At 37.5% G+C, this 23,650-nt stretch overlaps 2 protein-coding genes across 4 annotated transcripts in view; both read right to left on the bottom strand.

The window, feature by feature from the left end:
- Positions 1-14,309, bottom strand: part of fam13a (family with sequence similarity 13 member A) — an 85,882-nt gene extending 71,573 nt beyond the window's left edge. For 2 of the 3 annotated variants that reach the window (XM_034302683.2, XM_053232406.1), the window contains exons 1-2: positions 5,737-6,031; positions 1,402-1,611 (exon numbers count right to left, since the gene is read on the bottom strand). In XM_034302683.2, the coding sequence (XP_034158574.2) occupies positions 1,402-1,611; positions 5,737-6,016 (490 nt within the window). In that variant the 5' untranslated portion in view covers positions 6,017-6,031. Of the gene's footprint in view, positions 1-1,401; positions 1,612-5,736; positions 6,032-14,088 lie in introns of those variants that run through there. The other variant, XM_026933194.3, reaches the window with a different exon arrangement.
- A 521-nt stretch (positions 14,310-14,830) lies between these two features.
- The window catches only part of zgc:154142 (uncharacterized protein LOC555481 homolog), a 48,231-nt gene continuing 39,411 nt past the window's right edge, over positions 14,831-23,650 (bottom strand). The window contains exons 16-25 of the mRNA XM_026934053.3: positions 22,745-22,928; positions 21,857-22,075; positions 20,850-20,990; positions 20,517-20,735; positions 20,078-20,257; positions 19,112-19,224; positions 18,924-19,018; positions 17,933-18,213; positions 17,643-17,803; positions 14,831-16,855 (exon numbers count right to left, since the gene is read on the bottom strand). Coding sequence (XP_026789854.3) covers positions 16,658-16,855; positions 17,643-17,803; positions 17,933-18,213; positions 18,924-19,018; positions 19,112-19,224; positions 20,078-20,257; positions 20,517-20,735; positions 20,850-20,990; positions 21,857-22,075; positions 22,745-22,928 — 1,791 coding nt within the window. The 3' untranslated portion in view covers positions 14,831-16,657. The remainder of the gene's footprint in view (positions 16,856-17,642; positions 17,804-17,932; positions 18,214-18,923; positions 19,019-19,111; positions 19,225-20,077; positions 20,258-20,516; positions 20,736-20,849; positions 20,991-21,856; positions 22,076-22,744; positions 22,929-23,650) is intronic.

Genomic DNA, 23,650 nt, shown 5'->3' with positions numbered 1-23,650 from the left:
CTGAACTTCACTTGGATACACGCTCTCCTGTGCACTCAGTAACGAATTAAAACACGACGGGGTGTGCTGTTATGGGAAAATAAAGTCTCTAAAGCTCCTATGGGAAACCATATTCAAGTGGAACGTGATGCTATTTTGAACAACCATCAAACATTATATTATAGCTTACAAGCATGTGATAACTTTTTATGTGTATGATGGTAATTAAGCTCTCTGGCATGCCTATACCAGCAATCATCTGACATTAGATCATAGGTATTTGCACCAATAGAAAGCCCACAATGTCCTTTAATAATAATTTATGATTTGTAATTGGCCTGTTTTGTATTGATATCACTGTTTATTTAATCATATATCAAATCATATCACTGAAGCCTTGTTTATTTTACTTTATTGGTGCCTGCTTAATATTATTGACCATCTAATATTTTTAGCTCCTTAAAATCAGTATCATTTCTGTGTTGTGTTCCCAAATCTCACAGATACATACAGGTGTGTCTTCCTACTTTCCCCTATAACACTCTTTTCTAATATGAACAGGCCATCATTACACTTCATCCTGATCTCTATAGTGGACTTGTTATGGTGCTGTTACAGCAAGGTTACTGTTCTGTAATGCATCTACTGGCTCTGGGCCTGGACAAACAGATTATTTCTTACTTCATTTAATCATCTATACCCTCAGGGTAGTCTATCAGCAACACAAATCTGCCCTAATGCCTCTGAGCTTACACACAGAAACACAGTGGGTAAACTCCTTCACTTAGCATATTCTACACTTTTCTTCAGTTTAGAGATTCTGGCTAAGCCTCTGGTGATTGCGTCTTTAGTTTATATTTTGACTCAGGAGGGATAAAGTGCCAGAAAAACTTCTATTCAATTTACAGTAATCAAATGAATATGTGTGATTTGAGTAAATATAAATCTCCAGATGAACAGATTTGAAAAATGTAGAAAAAAGAGAGGCTAGTGAAGCGATATTTGTTTATAGGTGCTATAATGTAAGTGATAAGTGGAACTTAGCTGTTTGTTGATGTTTGACAACATTAAATGTAACTATAAATGAATAAAAAGCATGCTGTGATGATCTTTAATTTTTAAAAAAAATGTAATCGTTGGAAAATTGCTGTGGTGTAAGTGGAATAAAACATTACAGGTTGGATCCATTTCCTCATACCACCCTGCTGTTGATTATTTTCTTACAACAGCACATCCCCAAGTGTTTTACTCCTTACCTAATATTGATTACAGTGCATCTGTGAGGACACAGGATATGACAAACCTCCTGATCTTTATGGGGTTTTCCAATGACATATTGCACACTACACACCACTGAGTCACAGTATCACTCCACCATAGCTGTGCTGTTCAGTTGTGAGGTTGGATGAGTGTGTTGCTCACTGTTATGCAGCTGAATGAGTTTGTTGTGGATGGAGGAGTGAACGAGGCCCTCAGGAAGCTCTCTCAGGTACAGCTTCAGCAAGCTGGCCACGGTGCAGACCTCAGCCTCCTGCTCGAGATCCACCTCCTCTCCTCTGTCCAGCCTCTGCTTCAGACTCTCCACAGCACGCACGCTAGCGCTCACACGGAACAAACCCTCCTGCTGCAGCCCTGACGAATGACACACAACATACGACGGTTTTATCATTTCGACCTTTTCACTAATCATGCAGCTTCAGGCAGAGACACTGTACTATGCTGTAATGTTCAGTAGCACAGTGTATCAGTGTAAGACATTGTGTTATACTGCCATCCACAGGAAAATATGAAGAACTGCTGTCTGTGAAAAAAAAAAAAAAACACAACCCTGACAGAATATACAGTATTTTTCTAGTATTTTTTAGCTAGGGCTGTATTAAAAAAATAAACTTGCGTATTAAGATGCACTTGGGTGCGTTCGAAAAAAATAAGGAGTGTAAGACATTGTGTTATACTGTCATCCAGAGGAAAATAACAACTGCTGTCTGTGAAAAAAAAAACACAACCCTGACAGAATATACTTGCATATTAAGATGCACTTGGGTGCATTTAAAAAAAAAAAAAACAACAAAAAAAATGAGTGATAGAACACAATATCCTCCATAAATATATGCTAAGCGTTCATTCCATGTGTTCAGGTTAGCTTCTATGAAGCAATTATAAGCAGTTGTGCTTTTATTGTTGATCTAGCATTTGTTCAAATATTATTTGTTCCATCGTCCACATCCATAGCCTCATTTTGAACTAATAACTTACGGTAAATACTGCCAGTCGTGTTCGTTTACACTAGCTCTGTATTGCACTTGTTTATGTCCAGTCTAAACTGGCATTTTAATGTCACAGCACTATTTACATTGAGATATGACTGGTCAACATAACAATGTGCCCTACCTGCCAGTTCACATATTGACAAAACGTAATGGTCAAAGTTCAGCTTGTGAAAATCATGTTCAATAAAAGGAGGTGAAAGTTTGTATTTGCTGATAAACATAATGTACTCAACACCATGTTTTGTCTCGCACGATATTATATTTATGGAAAACTATGGTTTAAATCAGGTTTAGACAATAAATGCAACATATGGGATTGACCAAAAATATTCATTAATGTTCGGTGTTGATTAATTAATATTCATTAATGTTTGGTGTGTTTTCCTTTAATGTGTCAATATACTTAAAAATCCAAATCATTCTGTAGAAGTTTTATAAACTTGGAGAAACCAGGACTGGCTGTAATTCCTTAAAAGCCAGTTTAGAAATCAAATACAGGTGTGTGGCAATAATCAGTTGTACAATATACTGTACATACTATAATAAACACAGTGGATCTCATTTATCAATCTTTTTAGTAAAGTTGCATGTGAATGTTTTTGTAAGCCAAACAGAATTTAAAAATTCCTGATTTTAATTCCAGATTTACAAAGTTTTAATAATGGTGATTTCCTTTGTACTCATGTGCGTACGTTGATAAATGCCACTCAGTCCTAGATTTGAGTACAATGACTGCACAGCTGATTGACATTTAGTGATTCCCACAAAACACCATAAAAGGCAAAGCTTACAGAGAGCTGAAAAGACAATGATGACTCAATGATGAAACAGTGCCACCTAAATGCAGTGTGAGTTACAACTTCTAGTAACGCAGCTTAGCCACTGCAGCGCATCAGTGACACACTAATTCTTCCTCCTTTTCTAGGGTGCCATTACTATTGTCCTAATTGAATAGCTTTGTCTTTATGGATTTGCTTTGGCTTGCATAAGTCATTAATATGAAATTATTCATTAAATATGTGTGTGTTAGAAATAAATAAGAAATGCAAACTTGATAGAATAATCCATATACACAATTGCATTCATTCGTCAGTTATATGATTTAAAGTCCATCAATAGAAATGTAGGTAAATTTACACAAACTTAGCAGCTCTGACAGGATGTAAATGTTTTTCCAAGCTAACTGGATTTTCAGGAATACCATATGTCTTGTGTAAATGTTTCTGCAAATGATTTATAAATACATTTGTTGGTATCCAGCTTAATAAGTATGCCTAATATTGTTATTGTAGTCTCTCCAAAATATTGTCACTAACCCTAAATTCCATTTGGGAGAAGAATGCATAGGTAGGCAAGAACTGTGGCCAGTATAAAGGCTGCCCAGTCGGATAGGCAGCATAAAACAGCTGTCTTCTAGGACCTAATTTCATAAAAACACTCTAGCATGGATGATGTGGTTGGATTTCTTTTGACTGTATAAGAATCAGTTCAGTAAAGTAAAGTTATTACCACTAACCCTGCCTTTTGTAACTTTTTACATGAATTGAGCTTTGCAAATTGTAACAAGTCTGTGAGCGTGAGATCATATTGAATCATATTTTGGACAGATGTGAACGCAGCATCACGTATATCCTCTTCAGGAAAGCACCTTCATTCCATTATTCTGTTTAGTGTTCAGTAAAAGTTTGAAAACAGACCTGTAACCATTTTCATTAAAAGGAATCCTGATTAAAATGTAGTCCAATGAGACAGGCAATAAAATATCTTTCAGATAGCTCTTTTAAAACATGGCTGCTCTTAACTTTTTCACAGGTTCTGGCTGTCACATCCAGCACCACCACCAATCCATTCCAGATCCAGGCCAGACTTTACAGTTCTCTGACTCACCTGAACTCTAACTCACCTGCTTCCTGTTTTCAGTTAATCACTCAGTGTATTTAAACGCCACATTCTCACTAGTTCTTGGTGTAGTAGAGGCAGCTGGATGTAAGTGCAAGTGAAATCTTCAAATCAGAACACACAAGCATGTTTTTTTTTTTAAAAAAAAAGGGCAAACATAAAACAATCTAGCAAACTAAATAAATAGGGGAAAACTATTTCAGAATTTCAAGTCAGAAATGAAAAACCTCACCAAGAACTGAGTGAGAATGTGGTTTTTAAGTAATTTCACTGCAAAAAATATCTTAGCAAGTGAAAATCTCTTGAATATAATAAAATTTCCTTTTAAAGAACTTCCAAATATAAGATTATTAAATGTATTTGTAGACATTTCACTAATTCCAAGCTTGACACAGTCTTGTTCTGTTGGCAGATAATATTTCTAATTTTAATCATTTATTTCTAGACAATTATCTGCCAATAGAACAAGAAAATTTAATGCTTGAAATTAGCAAGGAAAAAGGCTAGAAATAAGTTTAATATTTGGTTTAGTGTAATCTCATAATAGGAGACACTGGATAAATTGGACTATATTCAAGATATTGTCACTTGCTGAGATGTCTTTTTTGAGTGATTTACTAAACACAGGAAGCAGGTGAATTAGAGAACTGTAGAGTCTGGACTGGATCTGGACTGAGAGCAGTGACTCCTGGATTCACAGTGGAGCTGGACATGACATTGGACCAGACTTATTAGAATATTAAACAGTGTTTTAAACAAAAGCACGATTTGTTCTCCCAGTAACAGCACATATAACATGACATGACTAATATATAATGCATGGGTGAGTGGCATTTACCCAAAATCCTCCCCTAAAGCAAGACCCAGACAAGTTTAAAGTATTACTGAACTAATCTTATGATTCCTATATATTATTATCGAAGTGGCTGATGCTGCCTGATGATAAAAACTTTTTTTATTTTATAGATAATACTTATTTTCCTTTTTTGTCCTTTTGCTTTCTTTTTTGTATTATTTGATTTATTGTCTTTACTCTTACTTATACAAAGGATCTTAAGATTTTAGTGAAAATGAAATGTACTACATAAATGAAGCAGCTCTGATTAGGTTAAATTTACATGACAATTTTGTATGAATTCAATACATACTCACTCACTGTGAGTACTGTTAGTGGTCTCTTTGCCTTTAATGCTTTTTTGATATATTGTGGGTATCATGTGCTTTTAGAAACACCGACCAATAACCTATTCAGGGGAAAAAAAAAACAATTTATAGAGATAGAATCTAAACACACCATTAATTTAAAACATCATTTTTACCCACCATATGACTTTTTCGTCCTGTTGCTTTTTGTAAATAGAGAATCTAAAACATGATTGTGTCCATAGCCTTTTAAACGTCCTTGTTTTGTTGGTGTCAATTTGTTACCAAACCTCAGAAAATATGAAAAAGTTTTTTCTGCAAATCACTAAAATATGTCGTGCTTTGCGTATGAATTGTATTCATTCTGTTTTGTGTGTAAAATTTTATTCTAAATACTTTTAATAAGGCCTGTCATTAGTTTAATACTCCTCTCCACTTTACTCACCGTGCTGTCTGAGGTACTCCACCATGCTCCTCAACACTGAGGGCACGCCGTCCTTCACCAATCCCAAGTTGCTCAGCTCCATCAGGGACACGCCGAACACCCTCGAATCTCTCTTATCTCCTGCTGTGGCAGGAGTCGGCAGATTCTTCAGCACGGGCAGCTGGACCATCTTCTTCATGTCCTCCCTGATCCTGATCTGCACGGCTGTTCTGTTGTGCTTAGAGAAACACAAGAGAGGAGAAAAGTTAACCACGGGCACTGCTGCCCTCGGCCACATCATCGCTATTCCTGCGCTCTGGATCACCCTCCTGAGAGCCTCTACAGGGACGTGATGGTGTGTCTAATGTGACAAAACAGAACGCCGTGGCTTAGAGAGCGAAGGGAGTGCACCAGTTCCTGCAGGGACATTCAGGGCTCCGGTTGCTGCGCACCTGTAGCTAAGGGAGTCGGCTAAAGCAAGCAAAGACTTATCTTAAGGAAAGAGAGGTGACAGCTAAAGCGAGCAGGGACTTATCACACAGAAAAGACAGCTGACAGAGCTTTTATGGACAGAGTAATCAAGCTGTTTGGGAATATTCCCTCTGGGGAATCTTGAATTTTTATGATTATCACCTGCGCAAAACACAGGTCTGTGCAAATGATCCTGTAGGTAGAACAATGAACAATTATGGGTAGAACAGGCTTTGCTAGGAAGCATTACTGAATGAACTACTGAAGCAAGAAAAGATCAAATACTTACAAAGCTGCCACTTTTTGCATACACATATTTACATCATGTACATCAGCCATATATAGGCGCACTTTGTTTTGTACTGTACTGACTGTATCCCTTTCTGTAGATATTCACAAATTATTCATAACTCCTCTTTACCAGATCAATTAATGGAAAGGGATGACTTTGATGACTGTTGCCCAATGCAAAAATGCAGCAATGTGCCAAATTTTTAAATGTATAATAAATATCATAACATGTTTAGTTAAATTTAATGTTATGGAACATGCCTTCACCAGCCTCTAATTTGGTCTCTTTCTTAAAGTTAATAAGCGGAAAAAAGCTTTTCATGTTAGTGAGAAACCTCAAAGCGCAAAGTTCTCTGTTACAAAGCTCTGACAGTGGAGACTCCTTCCAAAAATGTTAAATAAAAATCTGAAAGAAAATGTCACCAAACCAACGATTATAAATTTTTCTTTGTTTTGCATCAACACATTTTTTAAATTAGTTTATTATTAGGCTTAGATTATGTGGAGTGTCTGCTCTATGTTAGTTACTGTAGAAACGAAAATGTTATAGAAACAAGAACAAACGCATTAATATAAAGCTATGATTTGAATTATAACCTGCAGTCTGTAAGAACTGCTCTGATAGAAATTTAATTTATTGTAGCATAAGAGACTTTTATCTTTTTGATACAAGCTTTTGTTGAAAAGTTGTGCTGAACATCCGAGGTACAATAATGGTGCGCTAAGTGTGCCCTATGTTCATGTGCAAGATCTGTGTCATGTCAGTCCACATTACACATTCACAACACAAAATACATCACTGGACTGGATAAGGAAAGATATCAAATGCAGTCCAATACCAGTCAGCATTTCAGAGTAGTACACTGTATATTCATTCATCTTCAGTAAGTGCTTTATCCTAGTCAGGGTCACGCTGGATCCAGAGGCTATTCCAGGAACGCTGGGCGTGAAACCGGAATATACCATGGACACCAGTCCATCATAGGGCACCACGCACTCACACACACACACGCACACACACACACACACACACACACACACATGCACACATTCAGTCACACTTAGGGGCAATTTAAAGTAGTCAGTTCACCTAATGGCATGTTTTGAAGAGGTGGGAGGAAACTGGAAAACCTGGAGGAAACCCAGACGCACACAAGAGACGACATGCACAGAAAGTCCACACAAAAAGTAACCTGAACTCAGGATCGATCCGACTCTACCAGCTGCATCTTATATCCTATTTTCTTTTCATTTTATTTGATCCTTTTTTCTCCAGTACCTGTCGAATACATTGTTTTGTTTAAATTTAGTCTATTATGTTAACAGACAGGGGGTACAGTGGCTTAGTGGCTAGCACTGTTGCCTTGCACCTCTGGGGTTGGGGGTTCAAAGCCTGCTTCCGCCCTGTGTGTGTGTGTGTGTGTGTGTGTGTGTGTGTGTGTGTGTGTGTGTGTGTGTGTGTGTGTGTGTGTGTGTGTGTGTGTGGAGTTTGCATGTTCTCCTGTGCTTTGGAGGTTTCCTCCAGGTACTCTGGTTTCCTCCCCCAGTCCAAAGACGTGCATTGTAGGCTGATCAGCATCTCTAAAGTGTATGCGATTGTGCCCTGTGATGAGCTAGCACCCTGCCTTGTGCCCCAAGTCCCCTGGGACAGGCTCAAGGCTCCCACGTGCCCCTGTGTAGGATAAACAGTACAGGGGACTGATGGACAGACGTATGGCTGAATGTTAATAGACTTTTTTGGCCAATAAGAATTCTTTCAAAGATTCACATGCAGACTGCTTTATAGTCATATAAATAAAAACATGGAGCATTTAAAAAACCTCAAATATAACCTCAAATTAAAAAAAAAAAGCTTAAATATAGCATATAAATGAGACTGACATTCACACTAGTGTATATGAGGATACAAACTAACATGCATGCTATTATATACACCATATATACACATCATACACACACACTAGTGTATATGGGGATACAAACTAACACGCATGCTATTATATACACCATATATACACATCATACACACACACTAGTGTATATGGGGATACAAACTAACACGCATGCTATTATATACACCATATATACACATCATACACACACACTAGTGTATATGAGGATACAAACTAACACGCATGCTATTATATACACCATATATACACATCATACACACACACTAGTGTATATGGGGATATAAACTAACACGCATGCTATTATATACACCATATATACACATCATACACACACACTAGTGTATATGGGGATATAAACTAACACGCATGCTATTATATACACCATATATACACATCATACACACACACACACACACACACACACACACACACACACACACACAAGTGTATATGGGGATGCAAACTAACACGCATGCTATTATATACACCATATATACACATCATACACACACACTAGTGTATATGAGGATACAAACTAACACGCATGCTATTATATACACCATATATACACATCATACACACACACACACACACACACACACACACACACACACAAGTGTATATGGGGATGCAAACTAACACGCATGCTATTATATACACCATATATACACATCATACACACACACTAGTGTATATGGGGATGCAAACTAACACGCATGCTATTATATACACCATATATACACATCATACACACACACTAGTGTATATGAGGATACAAACTAACATGCATGTTATTATATACACCATATATACACATCATACACACACACACACACACACACACACACACACAAGTGTATATGGGGATGCAAACTAACACGCATGCTATTATATACACCATATATACACATCATACACACACACTAGTGTATATGAGGATACAAACTAACATGCATGCTATTATATACACCATATATACACATCATACACACACACTAGTGTATATGGGGATGCAAACTAACATGCATGCTATTATATACACCATATATACACATCATACACACACACACACACACACACACACACACACAAGTGTATATGGGGATGCAAACTAACACGCATGCTATTATATACACCATATATACACATCATACACACACACTAGTGTATATGAGGATACAAACTAACATGCATGTTATTATATACACCATATATACACATCATACACACACACACACACACACACACACACAAGTGTATATGGGGATGCAAACTAACACGCATGCTATTATATACACCATATATACACATCATACACACACACACACACACACACTAGTGTATTTGGTTATAGAAACTAACGCTACACATGTACACAGTCTTCAGTGACTGCTACAAACCTGAGATTAGCCCGTTAGCTCATTTGCAGTGTAAAAACTCCGCCATTTAAACGTTTTAAAAATCCCAGAATCAGCCGTTTTAATTCCGGACATCCTTCATGTCCATCTCTAACAGTTATTACCCTGCTCTGAGCTGTAATAAAGCCTTCATAAGCTAATAAGCGCTCATACAACATCCAAAACACACGTTTTACTACCGAGCTGTCAGCTGTATGCTGTCACGCGGTTGCCATAGCAACTGGAACTCATTTATATTTGATGATCAGGCTTGCACGTGCCATTTGTACAGGCACCTAAGATGACAACACACACACACACACACACACACACACCATGGATTTGCTGCCTTCATATAGGGGACAGTGGGGTCAGTTGTAACAACTGTCTTTTTTTTAAAAAAGAAATTTAAAATTGTGCATTTGTGAACTATTTATATATATATATATATATATATATATATATATATATATATATATATATATATATATATAAACCCTTTTTTTTTAATTATAAAACCATTTCAATAACTATACTATATAGCTTGTTAATGTGTGAAAATGATTAAATCTGGAATAAAAAGTAATAAAACCGAATATACTAGGCTGAATAAGTGCATTTTAGCATTTAAATAATGCCTATAATATTCAGAGTTTAGGGGAAATATAGAGACAGTTTTATTATTATTGTTGTTATTCTTCTCCTTATTATTATTTTGAATGGTACAAGATCATGTTGGTAAGGTCCCTGGAGGACTAGTGGTTACCCTGCCATGGCCTGGGTTCGATTCCTGGCCGGGGAACCGACCCCAGCCCCTGGGGTTGCACACGACGGTGCACTCACTGTGCCAGTCCCAAGCCTGGATAAAACTGCGGAGGGCTGCTTCAAGAAGGGCATCCAGCATAAAAACTGTGCCAAAATCAAATATGCGGGTCAGTGATCCTCTGTGGCGAGCCCTAACAGGAGCAGCAGAAAGAAGACGAACAACAAGACCATGTGGAAAGCCTAATTGCAGGTCTGCAGATTCCTCACAAGTGCACTCTGATCAAAGGCTTCTTCACTTCACGTAGACACTGCGACTCCTCAGAGATCACACAGACAAACAGCTTTCCATGACGCATCGTGAAGGTATAAGTAATTTTGTGTGATTACAACCACCTTGGGCATGAAAACAAGGTTTTATCCCACATTCAGTCAATTAACTCCTAGACTTACACCATATTATTCATCAACCTCTATAAATGATTCTCAGTGATCCTGGAGGTAAGCACTACACCACTAAAGCTAGCACTGATGTGTTCATTAACCCTTCCATCAGGGGCTCGCAATCAGGATTAGTTGACTGTCGTAGGGATTCCCAAGACACAACAAGAATTTCAGTCAAAAAGCTAAAGCAGAGAGACACAATATTGCATATCATTACAAATAACATTAAACACTAGATTTATACCCGAATGCTCCTTCATATGCACACACTGAGGTGACTTTTCTATTCACTGCAGCAGTGTCCTCATAAGTGTATAACTGACTCACTAACCACTGTTTAGTCGCCTCTAGGAAACTATCCACTCACCGGCCATCTCCTTGACAATGCTCTTTAATTACTAATGGCACTTTGTCCATTGTTTCCGATAGAAAGTGTCGATTGCTCTCCCGTTCCTCCCCCACATGCTGTGAAAACTCAAACCTCCTTTACCAGCTGCTCCTGACATGCCTGGTCTCTCAGACTGAGCTGACTCATCCAGATGACTACTGCTACCACCGTGTCTTAATCATATTCCCTATAAACAGCAAAGTGCATTATGGGTATTCTGTGCCCACTAGGGCAGGGGCTCCAAAACCATTTGTAGCCAAGGATGCCTTTCAGTGTATACAAAATTCAACGGACCCCTCTAATGAACTATTCAAATTATAAGCACATTGGCATATTTATTTATAAGCTTTTATTTTGAAGTTTTCCCTCTAATTTTTAGTCAAAATATTTTCTGTCATATTCTTATCACTTTCCCTAGAATTATTCAAACTGTCATTATTTTCAGGTTGACATTTATACTTTTTATTCATTGAGCTTTAGATTAAGTTCAGTTGATGTGTGTAGCCTGTTAATTAAGCCTAGAGTTGACATAACTAACTAACTTAAAAATATAACAGCTTTAACAGTTTGGATTAATATCTGATAACATCCTTAAATATATACCTGTTAAAATATACAATAAATATACCTGTTGATGGGTGACATGCAACAGCAACGTGAGCATCATTGTCTGTCTTTCTTTAAAACTGTCCACTGTTGTCGTGATTGTTGCAATGAACTGCGTCTCAAATCAAAAACGCTGACCTTGCATTCAAAAGTATTTAATAATCTAGAAAATCCAAAAGGCTGGTACACAAAACAGACGTTTTTGTTAGGTGTGAAGGCTACATGAGAGGTTTTTAAAATTCAAACACTAATCGGTTAGTGTTAATACACAATAATGGTCTAGAATAGTTAATAACTATGTGATCTGTGACACAATGCTAGTTTGTTTAATCATTTGCATACACAGCATCACATGGTGATACTATACTTCCTTCGCTATTTATGTTGGTAAACGTGGAATTAATTCCTGAGGATGTGCACAAGCGACACTCCACATGACCACAGAATTCATGCAGCATAGTTAAACACTAGTATAATTCTGCTTTAATATGTTATTATTTACATGATAACAAGAACTACCTAGTTTTGTGGACTTGACATGGACTTGACTATGAAATGAAATGTAATTCTAAATGGATAAAAAGTACAACATGTCATTCTTTAATAAATTAAAAATGTTTTTAGGATGGAAGGCTTTGTTGTTTCTCATCATCATGACCAGCTTTTTTTGTCTTATTAACTTCAAAAGACACAAAAAGAGAAGCTGGTGAGGGAATGACTGCTTATAGCTGCTATAACTTAAGTGATAACGGGAATCAACTTGTTTCACGGATGCTTGACAACTTTAAAAAGTAACTATAAATGGATAAAAAAGAATGTCATTCTTTAATAAATGAAAAATTGTTATATTATGGTATAAGAGGAATAAAACACAATGTGTTGTGTGATGCATCCTGACGGCTATAAAAGTCTATAGCTATACATATAATATATATACACACAAACACACTCCATGACCTCACTTTGGCAAGCATTTGGGCAGTAACCTATTGCAGTGCATTATGGGATTTCATGAGCTATACAAAATGTCAAAACAGTGCACTTTAAAGTGAATAGTGTGCAGTTTTGGACATGCCATAACCTCAGGAGCTATTTTAGTTTTAGATTGTGTTATTTGAACTAGTGACCAGATGGTGGTGAATTCAAACCCCAGGACTGCCCAAGAACTACAGTCGCACCCTACAGCTGGCTCTTAACTACTCAACTCTGTGCTTGGATTTAATTCTGCCTGAAAAATTGGATTTATTCCCAATCTTCAGTCTTTGCTCTGATTATCTGAATATAAGGCTTTGTTTTTTGTGGGATTCTGTGCAGATGGAGTCAATACTCATAGTTCTCTACTCTGCACGAGTGGCAGCAAGTCTCAGCATGCTCTTTCTTTCCTTTCTCATTCTCAATTTCCCTCTCTCTTTCTGTGTGGGCTGAGGAGCAACTGTTGCAGCGTGTGTAATACAACAGCTGCACTAGAGGGAACATGATCATGCCTTCATGAGGGGCTTTAGGCACCTACCACAGGACAGCTTTACTGCCAAACTTCCTTACTTTCTTTTTCCTTGAACACACAATGACTGGATGTTTGGATTGCATGTTTTAAGAGATCTGTCTGGCCTCTTCTTTCACATCTACAGAAGATCACTTAAAACTGCCAGGAGAGAAAGAGAAATGTGTAGGTTTTAGAAAAAAAAATCCAGCCTTAACTGGGATTGTTGTTGATAAATTAAGGGCACAAAGCTGGCATGTCCTAGTGGATGCAAGAGCAGTTTTTAAGCAGAGGCCAGGGGAAAAACTGACCACAGTGAGCAAACTGTCTTTGCCCAAAGTCATGTCTAGGATGACAGCCAAGAAGAGTGCACATACACAAATACACTCACACAAACATCCACACAAGCACACACACACACACACACACATGCACACAGAGAGATGCACACTGCGTGAGTGGCTCTGTTGCGCTACCAACTTTTTCCTCTTAAGAAAACCATCACGTCTTTCTCAAATGTTGCCCTAAAAGCCTGTCTTGGTCTTAAAAGTCTGTCTCCGTCTTTAAAGGTCTGTCTCTCTGCCTTAAAAGGAGCCCCGGCCTTCGTTTTTCCATACTTACACAGATGGTGAGTGCTCCTGCCCCCATTCTCTCACTTCTCCTAGGTAGTGGCTTTAAAGAAAGAGGGATGAATTCCCTAAATCCACCCCCTCCTCCTCACGCAACTCCTAGAAACATTCCAGAACAAAGCCCAAAGCCAAGAAGCATGAATTCAGTCCATGCGTCGTCCATTTGTAGTTTAGTGCGGAAGTCCAACAAAGTCTGGATTGAGTCAGAGACAGAGGGGAGTCCCTCAAGTCAGCCTCCTTCTCTGAAAACTTCTACACGGATTAGAGCCTCCTCTTGAACTGAAATCTGAGCCCTGCACTCCAATTGGCTGGCTAGATGAGTCATGTGACCAGCAGGCCAAATCTTTGTGTCTTTGCCGGGGGGTGAAATGTTGTAGACGCAACATGTGCTTTTATTCAGTTCCTCCATTCACAATTTGTAGTGCAGGGGTTCACTAACTTTTCCACTATCAGAGTGAAATAACTCCCTGAACCTCCTTATATACTGTAACTGCAGCTCAGATTTATATCATGAATATAATCCCTTTTATTGTATATATATCCATTTATTATTCCATTTTAGGCATTAAGCAATATATAGCATCATGGTTATCTGTTGGAGCCACTAAAAAGGGACAGCTTTTTATATTTTTTAATCATTCCTGAACTTTCTACTATCAAAGCAGGAAATTCCATATATACAGCAAATCTATGGAATTTTTCCAAGTGCTATTAAAATTGTATTTATAGTAGATTCAAGTTGGCATTTATGTGTTACTAACTTCAAGAGAGAGAAAAAAAGAGATGCTAGTGATGAAACAACAGCTTGGTGCTATAATGTAAGTGATAACAGGAACTGAGTTGTTTCACAGATCTTAGACAAGGTTAAATGTGACTATAAATAGATTAAATATTATGTAATAAATAAAATAGTAATTGTTGGCAAATTGCAAACACTTCAGTAACTTCACATCAGACAGGTCCACATCATACCACCTTGGTGTTGAATTTTTTCTATATCATTGTGTTTTATTCCTAACTTATGTTAGATTATGGTCATTATTGGATCAGTGGTTAAGGTTTTGAGCTAGTGATTGTGAGTATAGATTTCAGGGTTGCCAGAGAACCGGTACTAAGCCACTGAACAAATAATCCTGTACTTCATTTTATTCTGCTGGAGCAGCAGGTTTCAGTGCATGATGTACAGTGGAATTATGCTACACTTCCTGTTTGTGTGGCATAATGTTAATTAATTGCTTCGCCATGGCAACATCATTTAAGATATCAAAAACTCCTTCACAGTTTAGCATCCAGGATTGACATCATACTGACAAAAACTGGTTTGAATCTGATGAATACCCTCGGAGGAGTACTTAAAAGTTTGATACCTATCAAAATGGCTAACTTCCTGTTGGACGGAGTTAAAGGATGTGATAGTGAAATGTATTTGGCTAAAGGAGACCCATATGACTACCAAATCTGGTGCATGTTGGTGAACCTGGATGCCCACAAGCAAGAAAAATGTTAAGGGGGGGTGCTTATGTTGAAAATTAATAAACAGGCCAAAAAGAAGGGGGTCCTTTGCATCCTTAGTGTTTGGACCCTAAATATAACAACCATAACATTGCAATTAAACTGATGCTTACTGCAAAATACCTTGTGGTATATTGATAACACACCGGTGAAAACCCAGTGTTTATGTCATGCAAGGTTGGCTTGCATTAGTTTCAACTAAATTATTTTAATTTATTTGGATTTTATGAATGCTGTGTCTCATCCCATCCTCTACCAATACATCTGGATCATCTCTGTCATGCTCATATCACACACTTTATTCAGTCATTAATTAAAGGCATACTGACTTATATTAGCAACTAATATGAGCAAGCAAATTTTTTAAACCAAATTAATACTATACAAAATATGGACTTTGGTATAGAATGTCTAGAATGTAAACTTCTAAAAATGAGAGGTTATTTTATTTTTCCTGAAGCATTATGCTTCTATTATAAGACATGTTTTGACATATTGGCAAACTGTCAGTTAATTAGAATAAATAATAGCAATAGTAATACTAGTCATTAAATAAATAATTACAAATAATTATTTATAAAAAAATTAAAATAGCAAAATTGTAATTAAATGAATGACAGTGAAATATATTTTATACTGTATATGCATGAGGAAGAACTTGACATACTGATGATATAATTGAATCATATAACTATAATAGCATACTGATTATTATATGAGGCTTTTGTGGTTGTGTGTGAGAAAAAAAACAGGAATTTTAGTAATTTTAAGAAAAGAATTTTAGTAACTTTTCTTTGTTAAATTTTGTTAGTTAATCTACTTCCTACATTGACTCTCTTGTTAAATTCAGCATCATGACTTGAGTGATTAAATAAACCACTGCACTGAGATTGTAATAACATCTTCATCTTTCTTTCTATGTCTAGTTGGTTCTTGGTTCCACCCCCACTGTCCAAGAAGGGCTCGTGGTAAAGAAAATGCAAAAAAAAAGGTGCAGAGTAAAGGCGAGAAAGCCATGGAGAGTCTATTTCAGGTCTTCTTGCTCAGACTTAAGCAGCTAGAGTGTTTTCATAGACGTATCGCTTGATGTTGTCTTCTATCCAGTGGTTGAAGGCTGAGACTCGAGTGAACACGGACGGCTTTTTGTCCACGATGCAGCCACGAGGACCGAAGCTCACCACGCCATGCACCTCCCAAAGGGAGCCAGTGTTGGCTGATTTGCACACGAATGGCCCACCTGAGTCACCCTGATCGAGGAGAAAGGGAGAGAGGGATTAGTGTTAAACAAAATGACAAAGAAATAAAAAAGAAAAGCCCAATATATAGCTAATAATCTACACTTAGGTTACAAATTGTGGCTCAAACCTTATGTACCTCTGCTGCTCATTACTTAGTGTGTACTAGTCAGAGGGCTTTAAAATTAGACTAGTCTGAAAAAAGACTTTGTGGAATCTCATTAAAACAAAAGGCCATAATTTGGACCCACTAGTTTAATTAGATGAGGCCACATAGTCCATGGCCATAAACAAGCATCATTCAGAGTTTTATATAACACAGTGCAATTATGAGTGACAGCAAGAGCTTATGTAACTGCACAGGGCCCCATGAGACTCAGCCTGACTGTCAACCATTTGTATTTTACAGTCTCAGGTATTACATCACTGCCTTTGCTACGAAGCCTACACCATTTCTACAGTGATAGTGCAGGATTTCTTGGATATATTGAAAGATGACTGAAATAGAACAGCTCCAAAAACTATGCTGTATTTTTTCCTTTTATTTAAAAATACATTTTTATACAGAAATAATTTGGAAATATTTGCTTATAACATATATATATATAATAATAATATGGTATCTACAGCATTTTAAACGTTTAACTGAGCTGCATTGTTAGTAGTTAAACCTCTAACTGAGCTGCATTTTTAGTAGTGAAGTATTTAAATCCAGTACTTACTAACTCAGCAGCAGCTGTGTACTGTACTACACTGAAACATATTGTGCGTATTCATTTCCTCCTGTTCCCTCACATACCTGGCAGGCAGATTTGAGCTCATCAGGTGACTCATAGCCAGCACAGACCATCGAAGGCCGCACACTATCCCACCAATAGTTTGGTTTACTGCACGTCTCAAAGGAGACAATAGGAAGAGGAGCCTGGTTCAGCTTCTTAGCCACTACAGGAACTGTACTGCCTGTAAGACAAATACGCCAAATTAAAAGCCACTCTGACTGATACAAATGTCATTTTTTGGGAGAGTTATTCTTTTTACAATAATAATTCAGTATAAGGTGTACTGACAGTTTCTGAGAAGTTTCCTGACCTTTTTCATCTCCCCAGCCGGTGACGTAGCAGAAGTGGCCAGCAGGCATTAGGGACTCGGGTTTAGGCAGACATACAGGGCTGATCTCTCGAGTCACGGACACAGGCTTGGCCAGTCGTACCAGAGCAATGTCATTGGCGAGGTCATTGATCTGGGGGTAGACGAAATCCTTGTGCGAGATGATAGCAACCACAGGAACGCACACCTCTGTGGGGCCGTCCATACTGGCATTCATGTGGTGTTTCCCAAAACACATCTGCCATGACGTAGGAACTGAAAGTCTGATGAGGACAGATAAAGAGAAAAGGATTTTGGATGGATAGGTTGATGGAAAAAGGAACAGTCGGATGGATGGTTGATTGATGGGTGGATTGATGGATGGATGGATGGATGGATGCATGCATGCATGAGTCGATAGATTGGTGGAAAAAGATGGACAGATATGTTGGTTGATGAATGGATGGATAGGTATATTGACAGGGTGATGGATTAATGGATGGATGGATGGATGGGTTCATGAGTGAATGGGTTAGTGGATGGAATTGATGGTCAAATAATCAATGAAGAGGCTTGTGGAAGGATTACTGCATGGGTTGATGAATGGATTCACGCATGGCTGGATGGATACATGGATATGTTGGTGGATGAATGGATGAATGGGTGGATGGATAGATCGATGGATGGATGGATGATAGATGGGGTTATAGTTGAATGGGTTGGTGGATGGATGGATGGATGCATGAGATGATAGATGAGCTAAAAGAATAAATGGCTGATTTGATTGATGGGGTGATGGAAGAATGAATGGACAGATGGATGTATGTTTGATGGATGGATGAACAGAAAAATAAATCTAGATGTTGAGTAAAGCTATATTTGTGGAGATATGAGGTTTCTCTATGCTTCCATTCATTTTACCCCCTTAGGGCATGTGTGTGTGTGTGTGTGTGTGTGTGTGGGTGGGTGTGTGTGTGTGTGTGTGTTTTCTTACTGTGTGAAACAGTGGGCAGCAGTCAGAACCCATTCCTCATGGATCAGTGAGCCACCACACACATGTTGGAAAGGCATAAAAGGAAGCTGTTTGACCTGATGAATACACACAAACACATCCATTATTGTCAATGAGAGCTAACCAATAGTGACAAGTAATCATGTCTCGTTCTCATCCTCCGTTCTCACCTGCATAGACACTTGCCATGGCCAGGAATGAGGTTTAGCCTCCATTCCATTCACAACCCTCATCACAGGGGTAACTGGAGCCACTGCAGGAGTCCCACATTTAACAGGCCAGTCTGTGAGGAGACAAAATAACCTTAGAACTTATAAGAACATACCAATAATAATACCAAATGTGTAAGGAGTGCTAATCTTATATTTGTTCATGTTCCTCAAACATCAATTCTTCATATAGCATAAAAGGTCCATTTTTATGACAGTTTTTGAGTGATTTATGTTTACTAGCCCAGATAAGTTTCTTTATGTACAGAAATTCTTGCAACGATTTTGACACCTGAGATCAAGACAACCATTAGCTCAAACCTGCAAGACCTTGCACATTTAAATTGGCAAGCTATGGTCAAATAAAATCACACGATCTTCAACTAAACCTGAGCAAATTCCAATTCCAATGAATTGCTTAACAATATCTGTTGTCTTTTAAATGCTTTTAAAAGTTTAATTCCTAAATAATCGGTTACTATTTCATTTATACTATAAAAATTGCCAATGTTAACTTTTTTTTATTTATTTAAAATATTATCCATTTACAGTTACATTTAGTGCTGTGCAACATCCACAATACAAGTTAATTCCTGTTTTCACTTATGTTATGGTTGCTATAAACAGTCATATACTGTATATATAAATATTAGTCACTATAAATGTTATAGTCACCCTCAATTGAAGTAAATAAGACAAAAAACCTGCAGCTTGTCATGTTACCAAGAAACCGCAGAAGCTTCACCATATCAACAATTCAATGGTTTATTTTTTTCTTTATTTATTATAGCTGTTACCATATAAATGATATCATACAACAACAAAAACCATGTGATTTGAATTACAGCTGGAACTACTGTCAGAGCTGTTGTTATAGAAAATTAATCAACAATCTCTGTGGTAAAAAACTATATAACAGTGACTCACCAATCTTCACGTCGTCCCACGGGTTGGGCGGCAGAGGTGGCAGGGTGGGAAACACACTCGGATCTGTGGTCCAGTAACCACGGAAACCCTTCTCTTGGCGTGCGTCATTGGTGAGGAAGCGCACAGTGGCTTTGTCTCCAGCGATGGTCAGCTTGGGTAGTGCAAATCCACAGAATTGACCTGGGCAATGAAGCGTTCCCAAAACAAGGATTAAAGAAGTTAAAATCAGGTTTTGACCAGCAGATGGAGCTCTAACATGCTCTAACATTCCTAAAGGTGAATCAAAAGGTCATTTTCTAGCTAGTGTGATGGGTTTCTATGATGTTAGCTATGATGTTTAAAAAGAAAGATGGATATGGAAAGATAACTACACTTCATGAAATTCCTGTTTGAGTGAATTTGGTTCTTGTGATATTCATGATCATGTTTCTGCTCTAACCTTGTGACTTCCCGGTTGCATCAAACACCTCCACATAGTCCACACACTTGCCCAGGATGTTAGCTGCTTGCAGCTCAAAGTGTGTGAAGACGATGTGGAGGCTCTTGGCTGATGGACTGGAGATGCTCCATGTGCAGACAATCTGGTTCGGATACTTATTGGGCCAGTTTGGGGAGACTAGCTCCCCCTGCTGGGTGGTGAACTCTCCACCACAGCCAGCTATATCCACACAGGAAAGGAGAGAGAGGATGATGGAGAATTAATCATGGATAAGTTTGTCTTATATACATGAATTACGTTAATGTGTTCAGCATGTGTGTGTGAGAGACTCACTGTTGATATCAGTTGGGTTCACGGCTTTCCAAGTGGCCCTGAAGCCTGTATCCACCACTCTGTTATTGGAGGAAAAGCGGACGGTTAGCGTGTCCCCGGCAGAAACCATGTCCGCTGGAGGATACGCACTGCAGTGTGTACCTGAAGAAGAAAATTAAACAAGCACACATTGACAGTTTATTTTATGAGTAGCTCGATCTCGGCATTTAAGTATACATGGAACTGATATTTAATGCATGTTAATATATTCATGCACATTTAATTATACATGTTTTTGAGCTGTATATAATGATATCATTCTTTTTTTAAATTATAGCTGGAGAAATGTTTTTTTCTTTTAGAGTCCCTAAATTATATTAAAATCTAGCAATAGCAAATTCAGATACTGTAATGACTTTTAAAATCTTTAGTCAAACTCTTCATTCAGAAACAGAGCCTCTCTGTAACCATGGTGCTTATTTTTTTGTAAGGTGTGACCGTTAAATTAATAATATACACAAGTTAATCTAAAACTTGCGTAACGATAATTAATTATCATTAAAAAATAACCAAATATAATCATCTCAGCACCACTGTATTAAGACCCTCCTGTATGAATTCATATATATATATTAATTCCCTCTTAATTAATTGAATTAACAATTTAGCATGAACAATTTAGTAGCTGTCATGACTTTCTGATACAATCTTAATTTATATAGTATATATTTACTTTATTTATTTATGGATATATTTTTGTATTTTGATTTTACATTGCTAAATAAGTGTTTAATATTATTTAAATCTACCTTGTCATACTTCATAAGCAAAATGGCACCATATAAATGAAACATTATATATAGCTCTATTAATGTTTGCTGTATATTTACAGTAGTACTGTAACTACCATATCTGGACATATTGCTGTTTATTTTTGCCTCATATCTTATACCTAATTTTCCATATAGAGATCTCTTTGATGCATTTATAATAGATGAATACTGTGAGTTCTCTGACACTTCACATACCCAGTGGGCTGAGGTGGTCTGAGATGGAGACGCTGTCGCTGAGGCACATCTGGCTCTCCTCTAGTGAGAACGAATCGAAGTGAAGGTGCACGCGTTTGCCTGCAGGTACACGGATGTTCCAGCGACACTGGGCACCGCTTTCATAACTCTGAGGGTGATTCATTGAGGCCAACACTCCTGCAGTGCCAGTCTGGTCCATCGGCCCACCACAACCAGAAGCTGTAAAACAACAGCAATAAGCAGAGGAGAGAAAGTGAGAAAGAGAGGTTATTAAATATTAACTTCTCAACCTGGTAATTAAAGGGAGAAGATACAATATAAAGCAACAGAATAAACTTTATTTAAACCACAGCATTGTTGAATTCTTGATTCCGACTGGTCAAAAGGTGTTGATTAGTTTGCTATAACAGCAGCTCTGACAGTACTTCTACTACAAATCAATGTTCATGTGACTGCATTTGTACGAGTTCCTTGTTGGGCTGAGGATTCTGGGAAATGCACAAATAATAGGCTCTCCAACCTGTACCTTTGACATATGAACACATGATACACTCACTGTTCAGCAGTTAAAGTCGTGAGAACACTGTTCCTAGGTAACTAGGAATTATAGATGCAGAGCATATGCTAGCTAATGGCTCCTTGTTTAGCTAGCTAAATATTTTATATGGATAAAAAAGATGCAGTGGAGGTGTTTATTATTTAAAAATAATATAATAATATTATTTAAAAAGTTTAGTAATAAACTCTTCTTTTGGATGTGTTGATAAATTACTTAGAAAAGACTCCATATGAATTCAAGTGTACGTGACGAGAGTGGGTCGTTTGTATGAAACGTGCTCCGAAGCGTAGAGAATATATCGTTAGTATCAGTGTGCAATGCTAACGTACTGGTGAGGTGGTAGATATCCTTGCGGATGATGTTCTCGATCCAGGACGTGTAGGCAGACGAGCGAGTGAACACACTGGGCTTTTTGTCCATGATGCAGCCGATAGGCCCGAAGCTGGTGATACCGTGGACTTCCCAGGGGGCCGAGGGGCTGTCCTGACACACGAGGGGACCACCCGAGTCTCCCTGTGAATTACAGATAATCAGCTTATACAATACACATAATAATCATCTCCAGTGTGTGTCTGGTCTCTGGTGTACAGTGTGTAGCATCACTAGGCCCCAGTGTGCACTGTAAGTGTTAATTCAACAAGGATGAACACACAAGTGATCATCACGTCAGCACAATATTTTGGTTTGGCAAATCAGCACCTAGGTTCTCTTTGACAATCCTGTGGTTATGATACTGAGTCAGTTTTTATCATCAAATATGTCAAAGAAGGTCAAATAATTTTTAGAAAACTTTATATTTTGTATATCTCTCACACACAGTATGTTCAGTTACATGATTAGTTAATGTCATATCTAGAACTAATTTTTGGGGGAAAAAAAAGAAAAAAGAAAGAAAGAAAAAACAGAATTTTATTACAAAGGTTTTAAAATCCAGATTGGAGTGACTTTAATTTCCACATTTCAGTAAATGAAATTTATGAATTCAGAAATCAGAAAATAAAAATGCAGTATTTCTAGATTACTCTCTTTAAAAAAAACAAAAAACATACACCATACACGCTTTTAAGCTTTTGAAAGCTTTTGAAATCACATCATATTAATTTGTTAATTTAAAGCACTTCCTCGCAGCATTTTATTTTTTATTGAATTACTTTCAAATTCTTTGAATTCTTTTTTTTTCTTATTTTTTAAATTTTATTCTGTTGTAATGTATATTTAAATTTATATTTATATTC

The sequence above is a fragment of the Pangasianodon hypophthalmus genome, chromosome 3 (assembly GCF_027358585.1).
Source record: "Pangasianodon hypophthalmus isolate fPanHyp1 chromosome 3, fPanHyp1.pri, whole genome shotgun sequence".
Classification (NCBI taxonomy): Eukaryota; Metazoa; Chordata; class Actinopteri; order Siluriformes; family Pangasiidae; genus Pangasianodon; species Pangasianodon hypophthalmus.
The sequence above is the reverse complement of the archived record's forward strand: the minus strand, read 5'-3'. Positions and strand labels throughout refer to the sequence as shown.